The following is a 17,329-nucleotide window of genomic DNA, read 5'->3' as shown; positions in this document are numbered from 1 at the left end:
ATTATAAGGACTACAGCGCAATGGAGAAGTTACATAAGACTGAAAAAGAACATAACACCTACTCACATAGAAACGAGTGGTATATTTTAGCTGTTCTCCTACTAAGAAGTCTCATTATGTTATTAAGAAATGTGAAAAGGTGAAATGGCGCAAGCACTGTACATTACCATAGGAAGAATCAAGCAGAAACCAACTTTTTTCTGCACTAAGCAACAGCTGTATGGTTGCTTCATCTCTTATAACTTTCATTTAGTTCATATTTGTCCTGTCAAATAGGTAATTTATGTGAAATGTAACATTCTGACCGAATCTGATCCTTTCAGGTCCATCCAGATGGAAAAAAATCAACAAAAGCACATATGAAACGCATTGTGTGGTTTCTTCATCTGGTATTGACTTGAACAATGAGAACAGTGATGGTGTGACTGGTTTGAGCCGGTTTCACATAAGGTCCTGGATTAGGCTTTGGCTGTAGCTTTTATAAGTGGAAAAAATGAAATTTGTATTTCAGTGTACAGGGTCCATTCAGGATCCCAATTTCAAGTCCAGTGATATGAAAAATAAATACAGAAAAGAAGAGGCGTCCCTTAACAAGCAAAGTCCTGCTGTACGACTGCTTGTGCATTGTGATGATTTGGTAATATTGAAGTTGGATGTGCACTGTGCGGTTGAGCCACTTCATTAGCTGCCTGTTAACAAACGAATCGCATGATGCAGATCATCAGTTATTAGGTGCAATGCATATAAGCCATCAAAAAAAATCACTGTGTTTCTCTGACTCACCTTGACTTTGACTTCTTCAAATCTGACTGTAGCTATAGTTCCGGCTGCCAGCTGAGCTTTCAGGTTCTGTTCTCGCAGGTTCTTTGTTCTCTGGATCTGCTCTTGGATCAAGTTCCGTTGGTTCTGTTGTTTCTGACTCTTTTTTGGTTTCAGGAGTTGCTTGATTTTGTATTTGACCACCTACAGAGATAAAGATTAAAAGCAGACTGAAACGACAAGAGATCGTGTGCATTATGATGGTGTGTTTATGTGAATGTCACAGGACTGTCCTTTCACAAAGAACTGATGATACCTCATAGATATAGTCAAGTATTTCCAGTATAGTAAGAATACTGGCCCCAATGAAGAGCCCCATCTGTCCACCAATATCTCCTGGAAATGAAAACCAAACAATGATGACATAAACAAATTAAGTATTTTCTTCTGTATTAATTGTCTAGTTTTTGTATAATTTGGGTTTAAAATGAACTTTTTTTACTCATCAGCCAACCTGGCTACTAAATGTTCTTCATGCCATTTCAAACCCATAAGACCTTCGTTCATCTTCGAAATACAAATTAAGATATTTTTGATGAAATCCGAGAGCTTTCTGACCCTGCATAGACAGCAATGCAACTGAAACAAAGCCCAGAAATGTAGTAAGGACATTGTTAAAATAGTCCATGTGACGTTGTCAGTGGTTCAACCGTAATGTTATGAAGCTACGAGAATAATTTTTGTGCACAAAGAAAACAAAAATAACGACTTTATTCAAGAATTTCTTTTTGTCTGTGTCAGTTTTCGATGCACATTCACGAGAGTATAACGACCCATGCATGTTCATTCCTCTGATCTCGTTGCTTCATAAAATTATGGTTGAACCACTGATGTCATGGACTATTTTAACAATGTCCTTACTACCTTTCTGGGCCTTAAACGTTTCAGTTGCATTGGTGTCTATGCAGGGTCAGAAAGCTCTCGGATTTCATCAAAAATTTCTCAATTTGTGTTCCGAAGATGAACGAAGGTCTTATGGGTTTGGAATGACATGAGGGGAGTAATTAATGACAGAATTTTTGGGTGAACTAACCCTTTAAGTTACTGGCTATTAAGAATTTCTACTAGCCAAAACAGCAACATCAGAAATGAACAAGATTATCAAAAGCACACTATTATATTTCTCATCAGTTTAATAATATGATCAGCATGCTGAACTCAGCATATTGAAGCCTGTCCTCCATTGACATCCATTAAAAAATGCCAAACCATTTTCACTCCCAATGCATGTGATAATGAAAATGATGTCCCAAAGAATCATGTCAGGATGACAAAACTATATCCCAGTATATAGTTTTATGACGATAAAATTCACAAAAAAGGGCTTCAACGTCTGTTCAATGCTGCACAAAAAATTTGAACATGTGGCATTTATTGGACATCTTGTCTCCAAGTGCAACCTAGTATGAATTTCTTTCTGAATGTTAAAGGGATAGTTCGCCTTCAGTAGCTGGTCCCCATTGACTTCCACAGTATGGAAAAAAAAAACACTATGCAAGTCAATGGGGACCAGCTATTTGAACAAAAACATGAACATCTTCTCTTTTGTTGCCTATTGGAAAGTGAGTCAAACAGGTTTAAAATGACCCAATTTTCATTTCTGGGTGAACCATCCCTTTAATAATCTTTGAGAAGGTGGATATGCCGCACTTGATGACCATAACAGTTGCAGTACAGATGTTTATAGTGTGTGGGGATTGTAAACCTACCTAACAGACCAGCGATGTCGTACGCTTTCTTCTGTTCTATTGTCTCATAGTTAAGAGCCTCAAAGAAAATATCCAAGATGAGAAAGTTGTCTCTGCACAATGAAAAGTTTAATAAAAATGTTTAATTTCCTGCAGGGAAACAGTATGGAAATGAGCCCATTATTTTTTGTATTAAGGAAAGAAAAGGATTAGCACTACAAAATGGTTAAAAAATAATAATTAGTAGAAACCACAGAATGTCATTATAGAGCAGTCTATTAAAATAGTTTTTTTTTCTATTACTGAGCCAATGAATGGAAGACCACAATTACATTTTTCATCCCATTATATAACTGACAGAAACGAGCCTCAGTTTGGACAATAGAAATCCTGCTAGAAAAGGCTGATAGAATTTGTGAGAGAAGCATGTTTTGCAAAAAAATAAATAATAAATTTAAAAAAATGCTGGGCAGGTATCCTTGCAGAAGCACATTTAGCTTCCAATGAAAAAACTATTGGGTTTGTTTCCTCTCTGGTCTGTCCGAGGGTACAAACTATAATGTTCAATATGTTCAGCAGCAGAATGAAAACTACCCCATGAGACTGTGTGTATGTGTGGCTGTTTATGCATTAGACTTACCTGATATATTCCTCCGATTTCTGGTATTTGCGAGAAAGGTAGCGAGCAGAGCCCCTGCTGGGGATTTTAACCATAGAGAGCTCTTTTCCATACCGAGTCAAATTACAGGGTGTCTCGCAGGGGCATGAGTCACCTGTGCTCTTCTGGAGTAAAGCTGCAAAAGAAGTGTACAGGAAATATTGATGAATTATATTTGCTGAGGACAGGAACTGCAATAAATGGTGTTGTTGTTACCATCAATAATCAAGCTCTCAGTGTTGTTCAATAGTTTTAAATACAAAAGGGAGTTTTTAAAACCTCAGTTACTTTAAATCAGCAATTGTAAATAATCACTGTTTAAAAATCATAATTATTGACTGATTATTCATTATTTACTAGGGGTGTGAAATATGTCAAAAATGTTACTCAAGTATCCACATAGTAAGTATTCAAAAGTTAAAAAATAAACAATTTTCTTATCATTAAATTGAGGTTAAATTGAGAAAACAAGACGCACAGATTTTTCGTTTTCAATTTTAGCATTTTTGATGAAAAAAAACTCCATCAAACTCCATAAAGAAATGTCAAAAATCATTATTTTCCTATTGTTCTGAAAACTGTATGTAAAACTCACAGCAGGTGTTAAACTAAATCCAGTATCCTGAAACCTGTCACCTATATGTTTTCAATTACGTTTTTACAGTGGTTTGACATTTGAATATAATGATTTTTAAATGAATAATCAATGCTATTCTTAAATCATATTCACACTTGACTTATTACTATAGTTCAAAGCCTATGTCTGAAAGGACTAGTTCACTGAAAAAAATTTAACATTAGTCATCAGTTACTTATATTTGTCTTTCAAAAATCACATTTGGATAAAGAAAAATACAAATGTTTATTTTTAAATAAATGGGAAAAGATTTAAGGATGTGACCTTTAAGTATACATGAATTTGTAATGAAGAAAAAGTATTATTTTTACCTTGTAAATGTAACTGAGCAAACGTCTGAGTATTTTGATCAAGTACGGATAGTAGTGAAGTACACATAAAAATATATTGAAAAAAGTGTTTTTTTGTTTTTTTGTCCATACAATGAAAGTTGAAATGTTACAGTTTTGATTTGGACCGCACTGACTTTCATAGCTTGGAAAAAGCTGCTCTTCAAAATATCCTCCACAGAAGAAGGAAATTCATACAAATTACAGGTCTATAACAACATGAAAGTAAGTAAATAAAATATTTACTTACCATGTACACTGACGGAATTTTCATTTTTGGGTGAATTATCCCTTTAAACTTTATAATCACTTGAGATAATCAATCAGCATCAGTATTTATGTGTTTAAGATGTGTCTGTGATGATCTTACCTAAAGCCTTGTCAACACACTTGATTTTACTGGGTGTGCAGATATCAGCATTGCCTGTAGAGAGATATTTGATGTGTAAAAAATTGAACCAACACATCAGTAAGAGAGCTTGTAGATTGTTTACAGAAGTCTGCTCCATAAAGGTTTCCAAGAAAGTCACTGACTCGACATTGAAACAAGGAATGCTGTGATGCAGCTGCCAATCTGTCAGCAGCTTAAAGAACAATTTTACAGATGAGCTGTGTGGTGGCGTGACAAGTACCAACACGGCATATTTGTTCTTACTGATATAGACAGTTTTTATGACAACTCTCCCACTCAAAGCACGCACCTGGCATATGCACCATCCTGCAGTTGCACTCTCTCTGCACCTGTGTGCTCTCACAGTGCAGTCTGCAAGCGCTGACGCTGTAGGTGTCGTATCCTGGGATCACAGGCTCAGATGAAGCCCGACAGTTTCCCCACGGCTGTGGCAAGTATGATAGCTAGAGAAACAGCAGACATTTAAAGAAAAAGTCTGTCTCTGCTTCTTTGTCTGCCTGAGTGCACCCTATGGCTGTGAAATATTTAGCACATGCAGTCTCAATTAAAATATATCCCAGGCAGCCCTGAAATCTTTTTGACTTTTTGTAAATTAGTTCCTAATTTAAAATGTCTGGAATTCAAGAGTTTAGAACAGCTTGCTGTTACATTCAGACCTTAAAAGGTTTTGGTGGTTTTTACCCCAGTTAAACCTACCCTCTGTTCCTGACAGGAAACAAATGTCTGGAATCCTGGAGAGACCCCAAAGCCCAGCTGGTGGATGTACGGGGGTTCGTTCTGACTATGAATCTGAACCCGAATACCTGCCTCCAGTGTTGTCTCATCTGAAAATGGACAGATTGTATGGGTAAAAAAATCTTGACGTTATATTTTTTTGCACTTTTGAAGGTGAATTGATGTAAATCTGTCTGAGTAAATATATATACAGTATAATACAGTTCCCTATCGATACTTCACCCGTACTGCATCTGCTAAGACACTATGGGAAAAAGTCCTTTTTTATCCTTACCTGAAGCCTTTTTTAAATAATGCAGTGTAACAGCATGGCTATTGGTTCGTACAGTAACTTAAAAATGAAACAATAGCTCAGCAGCGGTGCTGCACGAGCCTATAGCTATGAAGCCCGCCAGAACCTGCCAGAACGGGTGGGACCATCTGGCTATATAAGCGGGTGTTTTAACAGGATCCTGTGATTTCTTCTCCTTCAGCGACAACGGCATTCTCCGCTGATCTGCAGATCTCATTGTTTTTTTGTTATCAACATTTTGTATTTTTCATACATAACATCCAAAATAATAATAAAAATAAATAAAAAAAAAAATACAACAACAACAACAGACACATACTCAATATCTCAAAGTACAGTCAAAGGGAGGGAGAGAGGGAAGGACAAGAAAAACACAAAAGTCACTCCTTTATACAGTCACGTATATCAAAGAGAAAGCACTGCCAAGCATCAATGGTAGAAGGCTTGGCCCCATTGATTCGTGCTGTTGTACATTCACAAGTCACTATTTGCAGGAGGCTACAGATCCAATATATTTTTCCACACATGTGCGGTGTAAACCAGTTTTGTATTATTGTCTTCTTTGCAGCTGTAAAACCAGCAAACAACATTCTCTTTTTTACTGAACTTATACAGAGACCAGAATCATCATTAAGAAGACACAAACTTGGATTAACAGACCAATCAATATGCAGTAAGGATGATAAAACCAGGTTTACATGTGTCCATAGACTGATGACGACAGGACATTCCCAAAACATATGCTGAAAAGTACCTGATGATGTAGTATTACATATATGGCAGTTGAGATTTGGTTGTAGTTTCATTTTAAATCTTTTGTAAGGAGTTGTGTATGCTCTATGAATGACTTTGAAGTGAATAAGACGATGAGCCAGATTTTTAGATGTTAAACTGAGATTAGACCACACTCTCTCCCAGTCGACAGATAAATTAAGGTCAGATAATTCCCTATTCCAAATAGTTTTAATAGAAAGAGGTTTTGTAATGCAATCAATAATCTTATTATATATTAAAGAAACAGATGGCCGACCAGCAGATGGTGCAATCCAGTCCTGCATAGGATGAGAGGAAATGGGAAAAGACCAAGGAATGCCATACGCTTTGAGAGCAGAACGTAATTGAAGAAAGACAAAATATGCGGATGCTGGTAGACAAAATTTGGTTCTTAATGTCTGAAATGAACATAGGCCCTGGTTATCATATACTGTATATCACCGCACATGTTTAAACCTAAAGAGGACCAAGAGGTTTGGAGAAATGGACGATTTCCACATACAAAATTAAAATTGTGCCATAAAGGTGTACTGTTAGAAAATTTGAAGGTTCCTCCTATCCGACGTTCCACCGTTTTCCAGATTTTAATAGAGTTGGCCACAACCGGACCAAATTTATAATTATCCCCTTTTTTTCCCTGTGCCAGTAAATAAAATATCTTGGAGTCTATTTGGTTTAACCTTGTCAGCTTCAATCACTCTCCAAGAAACTGTAGATTGAGGATCAACCCAATTATGAAGAGCCTTAAGCTGGAACGACCAATAATACAGTTCAAAATTTGGTACAGCCAGTCCTCCTGCACTATTAGGATGTTGTAATGTTGTAAGTTTAATTCTGGGGCATTTATCATTCCAGATAAATTTAGAAATTATGGAGTTGATCTCCTTAAAGTAACCTGGAGGGGGAGAAAGTGGTAGCATAGAGAGAAAAAAATTTAATCGAGGTAACAAATTCATCTTAACAGTGGAGATTCTTCCTTGGTGAGAGACTTTAAGATTCTTCCATCTTTGAATGTCATTTTTGACCTTAACTAAAATATTATTAAAATTGTCTCTGGCAATCTTATGAATGTTTTTATATATGGTAATGCCCAAATAGATGAAAGATTCCTTAATAGGGATAAATGACGGAATAGAATAATTAACTTTAACATTGTTAATTGGCATTAAAGCAGATTTGCTCCAATTTATTTTATATCCTGATAAGCTACTAAAATTATCAAATTCCTTAATTATACTAGAGACTGAAACATCAAAGTGGTCTAAATATAGAATAATATCATCAGAGTATAACAAAATACTATGATTATGATCATGAATCTTAATCGATACTTCAGATTTCCTGATGGCTTGTGCTAAGGGTTCAAGAGATAGACAAAACAATAAGGGGAAAGCGGACATCCCTGCCTTGTTCCCCGCTGCAAAGGAACGGGGAAATAATATTACCAGTTATGACTGATGCTGCAGGTGAGTGGTATAATGTCTTGATCATAGAAATGAAGTGTTCACGAAGCGAAACATTGCAGAACTGCCCACATATAATTCCACTCTAGCCTGTCAAAGGCTTTTCTGCATCAAGTGAAAAGACCGCACAAGGGGTCGGGTGGGAGTCTGCAAAGTCAAGAATATGAAAGAGTCGACGTATATTGTCAGATGCATTGCGCCCCTTGATGAAACCAGTTTGGTCCTCCTTGATCAGACTATGAATTACCTTCTCCATACGAGAAGCAAAAACTTTAGCATAGATTTTTAGATCACATGGGATAAGCGAAATCGGTCTGTAGCTGGAACAATCTAATGGCTCTTTCCCTTTTTTAAGAAGTAATGAAATCAGTGATGTTTTTTGATCTCTATGAAATACCCCATGTTCAATTGCAAAATTAAATGAATTAAGCATAAGTGTCCCTACCAAATCCCAAATTTCTAAATATAATTCAGAGGGAGAAGCCCGCTCATTGTTGACATGCCTCGCAATGGATCCAGTGACCTCTCTCTGCTCGGCTGATCCGCTGTCTTCAGTGTCGTAGCTGCAGTGGTCCCACTTCCCTGCCGCCATCCGGCGATGACTCTAAAAGAGCATTCTAAAAGAGCAAATTGGCGTTGTTTCAAATGCCGCACTGTTATTGCAGCATGTGCAGGTCCCCCCTGCATGCTGATGATGGCCACAGTGAGTGCGTTTCCTGCTTTGGGAAATCCCACACGGAAACCACGCTCATGGGGACGGATTGTTCTCATTGGGAGAACATGAATCTCTCCTCTCTGCGCTCACAGACTCTGCCCCTCGCACCCTCCTGTTTTCTTCCTCCCTGGAGCCTGTGAGGAAAAAGTAGCGGAGCAGAGGACTTCAGTGCTCGGATGCAAGTGAGCTCAGGTCTCGCATACCTCGCTCTCTCCACACAGAGAGGCTTCCCCCGTCCTCTTTACTCAACCTGACCAGCATCCCTCTGCCAGCACGAGCAACATGGTCTCGTTTGGTGGGAGTGATGACGAACTGCCTGATGACAGCATGTCATTACTAAAACCACGACATAGGCAATTGGGAGATTCATGGCCAGCCGAGTGCCACTTATGGCTCACCTTGACGGAAATCAAGGACACGGACAAGGTCCCCTTCCTTGACACCCCCGATCTCCCCCACTGGCCTCTTCAGACCTGCAGTTGAGGGTTTCGCGGAGCACTTCACAGAGAGGCAGAATTCGTCCCAGGCCATGCGACACTTCCTGCTGTTACACGACTCGGGTAAACAACAATAAATAAGGGAACTGAGTCCAAAAGTATCATTCTAAGCCAAAAGCATTTATTCGGACTAGGGTTTATAGATAGGAATAAAGAATTAATAATAGCAAATAAATGAATAATAAACAGAAAAAATATTTAAAGGAAGATAATGGCAAAAGGGTCCAGCTGTCCAGCAGAGCTCAAAGGCAGGATGTTAACAAAAGATGCAGCCTCCTCTCTTAATGGGACTCTCTTAAATTCCCAGTCCTCCAATATAGAACAGGTAGATCCTTAGCTGGCAATCTATAGAAACAAAGAAAACAATAGCAAAACAGAACCAAAAACAACATGACCCATAACACTGCCGAAGCGCTCCAGCTCTGCAGCTGCCTCTAGTCGCCCTAAGTCTATGCCGACTCAGCAGCCCTTGAAGCCTGCACATGCTGCCGCCGCCGCCCAGCCTGTCAAACCTGAGCCCCAAGGGCAGACGCTACCCCTTCCTGAAACGGCAGGGACCCTGGCCCAAGCTAGCATTGGACCCGGTGCCACAGGCGTCATCCTGAACTGCGGGACAGGAAGAGGAGGGGGCCAAGTCTTGCTACAGCCGGACCAGCTCCCCAACAGCCTCTCTTAAGCCTCCTATCACCCCGTTCAGTTCTGGATACATAAAGCAATGTGTCGCAATTTCTGGGCCCGTTCAAGCGCCCAAGCAACCATCCGCTGTTATAGTGGACAAAATAAAGCACAAACATTTTCAAAAAGAGAGAAAATTTCCTCTTCCATTCCTCACGAGTGCCCTCTCCCCATGCAGCGACCAGCCACTCAAACTAATCCAACCCCTTACCATGTAGGCCGAGGCCTGGCAGGCCATCCACGGAGTGTCAGAATGGGTTTTGGAGAAAATAAAACGAGGTTATTCACTTCAATTTACTCAAAGACCCCCGTGTTTCAGTGGTGTGGTTCCAATCTCGGTTCAGAGGAAGGACGCACACGTTCTGCGCTCCGAGGAGATGAATCTGCTGGCAAAAGGAGCCGTAGAGAGGAGCCGTTCCTCCAGCTCAGGCTCATGGTGGCCTCCCACCCATCCTCGATCTCAGGCGCCTGAACATGTCCTTATGAAAAGGACGTTCAAGATGACTACACTGAAGCAGATCCTCTCGCAAATTCGCACAGGGGACTGGTTCTTTTCTCTGGATCTGAAAGACGCTTACTTTCACATCCAGATAGCCCCCATCACAGGCGATTCTTGAGATTCGCCTTTGAGGGAGTCGCTTATTAATATACGGTCCTGCCTATCGGACGGTCTTTGGCTCCCCACACTTTTACAAAGTGCATGGACACTTACAAAGAGCTCTTTCCCCTCTGAGGCAGATTGGAATCCTCATTCTCAACTACCTCGACGACTGGCTCATTTTGGCCCAGTCAGAGGCAGAATTGCTATCTCACAGGACCCTCCTCCTCAGCCACTTAGAGTGCCTGGGACCAGAGTTAATTCCGTCAATGAAGACGACGATGAAAAATATTCGCTAATGAACCTTTTTTTTGTGACTAAGACGAGACGTTGACGAGCTAAAACTAATATCTGATGATAAAAACTATGACAAAATTCATGCCACGTCTTCGTTAACAAGACGAGGCGGGACTAGAATGTTATTTGAGGACTACCGGACATTCAAAATACATCCAATAGACTAAGTTAACTGTCTTGTCTTTCGAAATGTGTGTCCCTGTCATTGGATTACAATCGGATGAGGGGCGTTCGTATATCTAGTCTCAGTATGACAGCCGCGGTGGATGGATTGGCTACCAAACGCAAACTAGCGCTCTGAAACAATGGCCTCAGCACCTGAAAGGTCAGGGATTGGGTGACCAGACGTCCCGTTTTTCCCGGGAGTCACAATTCGTTGTCGATTAACTTAAAGTTAGTGAAGGATAGGCGGAATCACGGTGAAGTGCTCTCTCTCACGCACGCTCCACTTCTTCAGTTTTCATACAGCTCATGATCAATTCTCAGTGCTCAAATACACACACAGCAGTCCAAATGTCTATTGTGTAGTAGAATATCTCACATAAATACAGTCGGCTTAAGTGAACGTAAACAGGTGGGTGGAAACTGAATGTGTGTCAGTATTACATGCATACCTTCCGTCTTATATGGACAGCATTCCTAATTAAATACCTATCTGTGTCATCAGTGTTAACAAAAAAAAGATGTTAAATAAATGTACACTTAAGTTAAAAATGTACCTACTGTATCTGAAAAATTAGTTTAATTTGTATCTCTACCAAAGAATGAAAATTCATTCCAGTTTTTTCCAAATTCAATCCTTGATTCAAATTTCTCATAAGCTTAATTGATTTGGTCTAAAGAGAGAAGAATCAATGACTATTTTTGTTTGAAAACTACATATAAAATAGCTACCAAAATAAATGTTGGTAACTGCAGTTTGACTAAAAGTAATGACTAAAAGTTGACAAAAATGTAATGACTTTTCATCGACTAAAACTATGAAAGACTCAAATGACTAAAATGTGACTGAGACTATTAAGCATTTTCATCTCAAGACTAAATCAAAAATGCCTGCCAAAATTAACACTGCCTGGGACTCAAGGTCAATTTTGCCAAGAGTGCACTGTCCCCAGCCAACGAATATAGTTCCTGGGGGCAGTTCTCGACTCTGCTCAGATGAGGGCGGTAGTCACGCCAGAGCGTGCTCTGGCCATGCAGCAGTTCGCGGCCTCCTTCAAGATCTGAGCATCTTGCCCTCTCAAGACATTTCAGAGGATGCTGGGCCTCATGGCCGCAGCATCTCCAGCACTACTGCTGGGCCTGCTTCGTATGTGGCCCCTTCAGCCCTGGCTGAAACCACGGGTTCCATTCCATGCATGGCGTCACGGACGCCTACGTATCAAGGTGGACGAGTGTAACAGCCCTAGCCATTTGGAAGGACTCTCAGTGGATGGAACAGGGCGTGGCCCTGGGAAAGGTTTGCAGGAGGAAGGTTGTCTCGACAGATGCTTCCAACACAGTTTGGGGAGCTCTGTGCGATGACAAACCGACTTTCGGCCATTGGTCGAAAGCAGAGGAAGGGCTTCACATCAACTGCCTGGAAATGCTAGCAGTGTGTCGGGCCTGTCAGTTCTTCCTGCCAGACCTGAAGGGACACCACGTTCTGGTCCACTCGGACAACATGTCTGTGCTGTCCTACATAAATCGCCAGTGAGGACTCTCCTCGAAGCACCTCTTCATCCTGGTAGAGCGCCTCCTGGAATGGGCTCAGCTCAACTTACATTCGCATGTACTGGGCAGACTGAACCATGGAGCAGACATGCTATCACGGAGCAATGTCCCCTCAGAATAGTGGATGCTCCATCCTCCATAACTGCTCAATTTATTATTCGAAGGAAAGGGACGTGTTGGCCCACGACTGACCCAACCTCCTCATTTACGCATTTCCCCCGATCGCCCTGATCCCACAGGTAATCAGGCAAATCAGGGAACAAGAACACAAGGTTCTCCTGTTGGCCCCCCTAGGGAAGAACCAGCATTGGTTATCAGAGCTGACTCAGCTGCTCGTAGCAGCCCTTTAGCCCATTGCCCTGAGGCGGGATCTCCTCTCTCAGGTAAACAGGACAATATGACACCCCCAGCCCGAGCTATGGGCTCTGCACCTTTGGCCGCTCGATGGGAGCCTGCAAACCTCCCAGAGCGTGTGTTAAACACTATTTTGGAGGCTAGAGCTATGTCTACAAGACGCCTCTATGCCCATAAGTGGTCTGTTTTCTCCGACTGGTGCCTAAACCGTGGAGTGGTATTGTCCTTCCTACAAGAGATGCTGGATAAAGGGCACTCCCCATCCATGCTTAAGGTCTTTGTAGCAGCTATAGCGGCTGCCCATGCAGGAATAACTTAGTTGTCCGTTTCTTGAGGGGGACCAAGAAGCTGAATCCGCCCCACCCCCTCACTGTCCCTTCATGGGATCTGCCCACTGTTCTAAGGGCCCATCCTTTGAGCCGCTACAATCTGCTGACCTTCAGTCCCTGTCGCTGAAAACTGCTCTGCTTCTAGCATTAGCGCTATTACGCTAGCTTACTCTTCCTTGGGCCTGCAATGCCCCATTGGAGTATGAGCCCATTCCACCAGAGGCGTCGCCTCGTCTTGGGCATGGTCTAGTGGTGTGTCCATCACAGAGATTTGTGCGGCTGCCGGCTGGGCTTCACCATCCATATTTGCTAGGTTTTACAACCTGGACATCCCTGCCTTGAAGGCTGGGGTCCTTTCTGCTTAAGTGGGCACACACTTGCTTTATGTAGAACCAGCTCTTAGCAAGAGTTTTGGCCGTAACACGCTCAAACCTGCCAGGTCTGCTTACTTGTGTGCTCTTGGCCCTTGGAGTGCCGAGGCTGTACGAGTCCTCTAGAACGATCACCCAGGGTGACCTCTGTGACTTTAGCCCATTTTCGCCTTGGAGATTTATTGTTATACTTCCCTCTGGGCCCTGGGTGCTTAAGGCAAGTTATATATGTAGTCGTTCCTCTGCCATAGCATGGCGTGATTGTACTGGTTCCCATAACGTCTTAGCAGTACGAGTGAAGTATCGATGGGGAACGTACTTGGTTACTAACGTTACCTCAGTTCCCTGAGATACAGTGACCAAGTACTGTGTTACTAGCCATGCTCTGTAGCTGCACAACTCAGTCGTCACTTCAGTCAAAGTAACCTGAGGATCCTGTGGCGAAATGCCCGCTTATGTAGCCAGATGGCCCCACCCATTCTGGCAGGCTTCATTGCCAGCCTAGCCATTGGTTCATTTTTAAGTTACTGCACAAACCAATGGCCGTGCAGTTACACTGCGTTATTGAAAAAAGGCTTCAGGTAAGGAGAAAAAAGGACTTTTTCCCATAGCGTCTTAGCAGACACAGTACTCATTCCCATATCTCAGGGAACCGAGGTTATGTTAGTAACCGAGTACGTTTTCTGGTTTTCTGCATAAATTGGTCATGAAATTGTATTTGATTTTCACCAAAGCCACAAATATCAACACTGTAACACAATATTTTTAAGCTGATAAAACATAAACAACCATCATCTTTCATGTCATTATTGAGCACACTCATTAAATTTACAAAGTGATGGTGGAAAAAGTAAGTGAAAAACTAGGCTTCTGGTGTCACTAAATGCCAACTGGAGTCAGATGTTAGCAAACCAGAAGGCCAATCAATGAAATGAGAATAAAGGTGTGGTTTAGAGCTGACCTGACTTATATAAACACCCAAACAGTGACAGTTTGCTATTCACAAGTAGCATTATCTGATGTGAGCTATGCCTCAGAAGACCTACGATCAAGAGTTGTTGATATGCATGTTGCTGGAAAGACTTTAGATATTCATCAGTCCACAGTTAGACAAACTGTCTAACTATGGAGATAATATCGTACTGTGGCTACTTTCCATAGAAGTGGCATAGGAATAACGCAGAATGCTCAATGAGGTGAAAAAGAACCCTAGAGTAACAGCTAAAGACTTGAAGGATTAATTGAAGCTGGTTAACATCTCCGTTCATGAGTCAGCAATACGTAAAACATTGAACAGGCATGGTATCCATGGAAGGACACCACAAAGGAAGCCACTGCTCTCAAAACAAAACATTGCAGCATGCCTAAAGTTTGCCAAAGACCACCTTGACACTCCACAACACTACTGAGAAAATGTCTTCTGGACAAATAGAATTGTTTGGGAAGAACATGCAGCTCTATTTATGGTGTAAAAAGAAAACACTGTACCAACAGGAAAATGTCATCCCAAAATTGTGGAGGGGAAAATTAATTCCCAAGTTTATCAGGATATCCTACAGGATAATCTCAAGGTGGCTGTCCGCAAGCTGAATCTCAGAGGAAGCTGGATGATGCAGCAGGATAATAACCCTAGACATTGAAGTAAATCTACTTCAGAATGGCTTCTGAAACATAAAATCCACCATTGGAGTGGCCCAGTCAAGCCTAGACCTCAACCTAATAAAGATACTGTGGAATGACCTCAAGAGAGCCATTTACACCAAACATCCTAAGGGTGAGTTGAAGCAGTTCTGTAAGGAAGAATGGTCCAAAATTACTCCTGGACATTGTGCAGCTCTAATACACAGCTAGAGGAAGTGCTTACTTGTGGTTATTGCTGCAAAAGGTGTTTCAACCAGTTATTAAAGCACTGTTTCACTTATTTTTCCACCATCACTTTATATGTTTGATGGGTGTGTTAAAAAAAAAAAACGTGAAAGATCATGACTGTTTGTGTTTTATCGGCTTAGAAATATTGTGTTTGATGATATTTGTGACTTTGGTGAAGATCAGATCTCATTTCATGACCAATTTAAAACTGTATATATATATATATATATATATATATATGTGTGTGTGTGTGTGTGTGTGTGTGTACATATATATATATATATATATATATATATATATATATATATGGTTTTATTCACATTAAATTAATAAAGGTGACAGTTGTTACATGTCTGTCTGTTCTCAGTCCTTGTTTCCCTTATTTGGTTTAGTTCCTGCCCTCATTAGTTCATTATCGTTTGATTGTCCCCACCTGAGTTTGATTATGTTGTTTGCTCTTTTGTTCCTGTTTCCTTTATAAGCATTCAGTTTGGTTTTCTCCTTTGTCGTGTCATAAAGTTAAGTAGTGTCGTTGTGAGGATGTATGTCATCTTGTAATGTGATTTCTGAACCATTATTCATCATTAAAATACTTAGTTTCGTTCCTTCGTCTCCTTACCCTTCTTGGAAGACACCTACGTGACAGAAGACACGACCTACACCGAAAATGCTGGTGGCGGAAACCAGGCTGTGGACTTTACGGCAGGCTGGTCGGAGATTGGAGCGGTATGTGGAGGAATTCTGCGAGCTAGCCCATCAGCTGAGCAGGCGCGACGCCGTTCTTGGTGTGTGCTTTTTGCAGGGGCTGGACGATGATATTATCCGATGCGATCTTCCTTCCTCGGATTTTCCCCTGAAAGAACTCCTTAATCTGGTACTGTTGTTAAATGATTCCAACTTCGAAATTCATGAAGTTGTAGAACCCCGTCAATCTAGTCGTCCAGCCCATGCAGAAGCACGCCGCATCGCTCCAGCTCACCTAAAGCCCGGAACCCCCACATACCGCGCCAATCGCTCGGACCACCTGCCCAACCCCGAATACCCCCAAGTCCTCCTCAACACCGCCATCGTCCTCAGTCCTGGGAGCCCGCCGCGAAGCACGACGATCCTGCCGAGAACCCCGCCGCGAAACCCGCAGAGAAGTACGGCCGACCCGCCGACAGAGAATGCGGCCAACCCGCCGCCGAGAGGGAGAGAGGCAAACCCGCCGCAGAGAGAGAGAACGGCTGACCCGCCGCCGAGAGAGAGTGCGGCCGACCCGCCGACAAAGAGTGCGGCCGACCCGCCGACAAAGAGTGCGGCCAACCTGCCAAGTAGTATGGCAAGCCCGCCAAAAAGTATGGCAAGCCCGCTGGTCCCGTCCAGCTCTCCTTCGCCTCCGCTGGTCCCGTCCAGCTCTCCTTCGCCTCCGCTGGTCCCGTCCAGCTCACCTTCGCCTCCGCTGGTCCCGTCCAGCTCACCTTCGCTTCCGCTGGTCCCGTCCAGTTCCGCACTGCAAGAGTGCCCCCTAGAATCCGCGCTGCAAGAGCGCCGCCCAGTGCCTGCGCCAAGAAGGCGCCTCCCTGTCTCCGCGCTGCAAGAGCGCCCCCTAGAATCCGCGCTGCAAGAAAGCAAACCAGAGCCCGCGCTGCCAGAGCGCACCCCTGTGCCTGCGCCAAGAAGGCGCCTCCCTGTCTCCGCGCTGCAAGAGCGCCCCTAGAATCGCGCTGCAAGAAAGCAAACCAGAGCCCGCGCTGCCAGAGCGCACCCCTGTGCCTGCGCCAAGAAGGCGCCTCCCTGTCTCCGCGCTGCAAGAGCGCAAACCAGAGCCCGCGCTGCAAGAGCGCCGCCCAGAGCCCGCGCTGCAAGAGCGCACCCCAGTGCCTGCGCCACGAAGGCGCCTCCCTGTCTCCAGCTGCAAGAGCGCCCCTAGAATCCGCGCTGCAAGAGCGCAAACCAGAGCCCGCGCTGCCAGAGCGCACCCCTGTGCCTGCGCCACGAAGGCGCCTCCCTGTCTCCGCGCTGCAAGAGCACCGCCCAGAATCCGCGCTGCAAGAGCGCCGCCCAGAGCCCGCGCTGCAAGAGCGCACCCCAGTGCCTGCGCCACGAAGGCGCCTCCCTGTCT

The 17,329-nt window shown here is 42.9% G+C and overlaps 1 protein-coding gene across 2 annotated transcripts in view; it reads right to left on the bottom strand.

Annotated features, from left to right (window-relative positions):
- Positions 1-551: 551 nt before the first annotated feature.
- Positions 552-17,329, bottom strand: part of asic4b (acid-sensing (proton-gated) ion channel family member 4b) — a 69,665-nt gene continuing 52,887 nt past the window's right edge. For both annotated transcript variants that reach the window (XM_058779757.1, XM_058779758.1), the window contains 8 exons: positions 5,240-5,367; positions 4,833-4,986; positions 4,502-4,555; positions 3,148-3,301; positions 2,529-2,620; positions 1,076-1,155; positions 784-963; positions 552-689 (listed from right to left, as the gene is read on the bottom strand). In XM_058779757.1, the coding sequence (XP_058635740.1) occupies positions 588-689; positions 784-963; positions 1,076-1,155; positions 2,529-2,620; positions 3,148-3,301; positions 4,502-4,555; positions 4,833-4,986; positions 5,240-5,367 (944 nt within the window). In that variant the 3' untranslated portion in view covers positions 552-587. The remainder of the gene's footprint in view (positions 690-783; positions 964-1,075; positions 1,156-2,528; positions 2,621-3,147; positions 3,302-4,501; positions 4,556-4,832; positions 4,987-5,239; positions 5,368-17,329) is intronic.

This window comes from Onychostoma macrolepis, chromosome 06 (genome assembly GCF_012432095.1).
Source record: "Onychostoma macrolepis isolate SWU-2019 chromosome 06, ASM1243209v1, whole genome shotgun sequence".
In the NCBI taxonomy this organism is placed as follows: Eukaryota; Metazoa; Chordata; class Actinopteri; order Cypriniformes; family Cyprinidae; genus Onychostoma; species Onychostoma macrolepis.
Note: the sequence above shows the minus strand (reverse complement) of the source record. Positions and strands in the feature narration are given on the sequence as shown.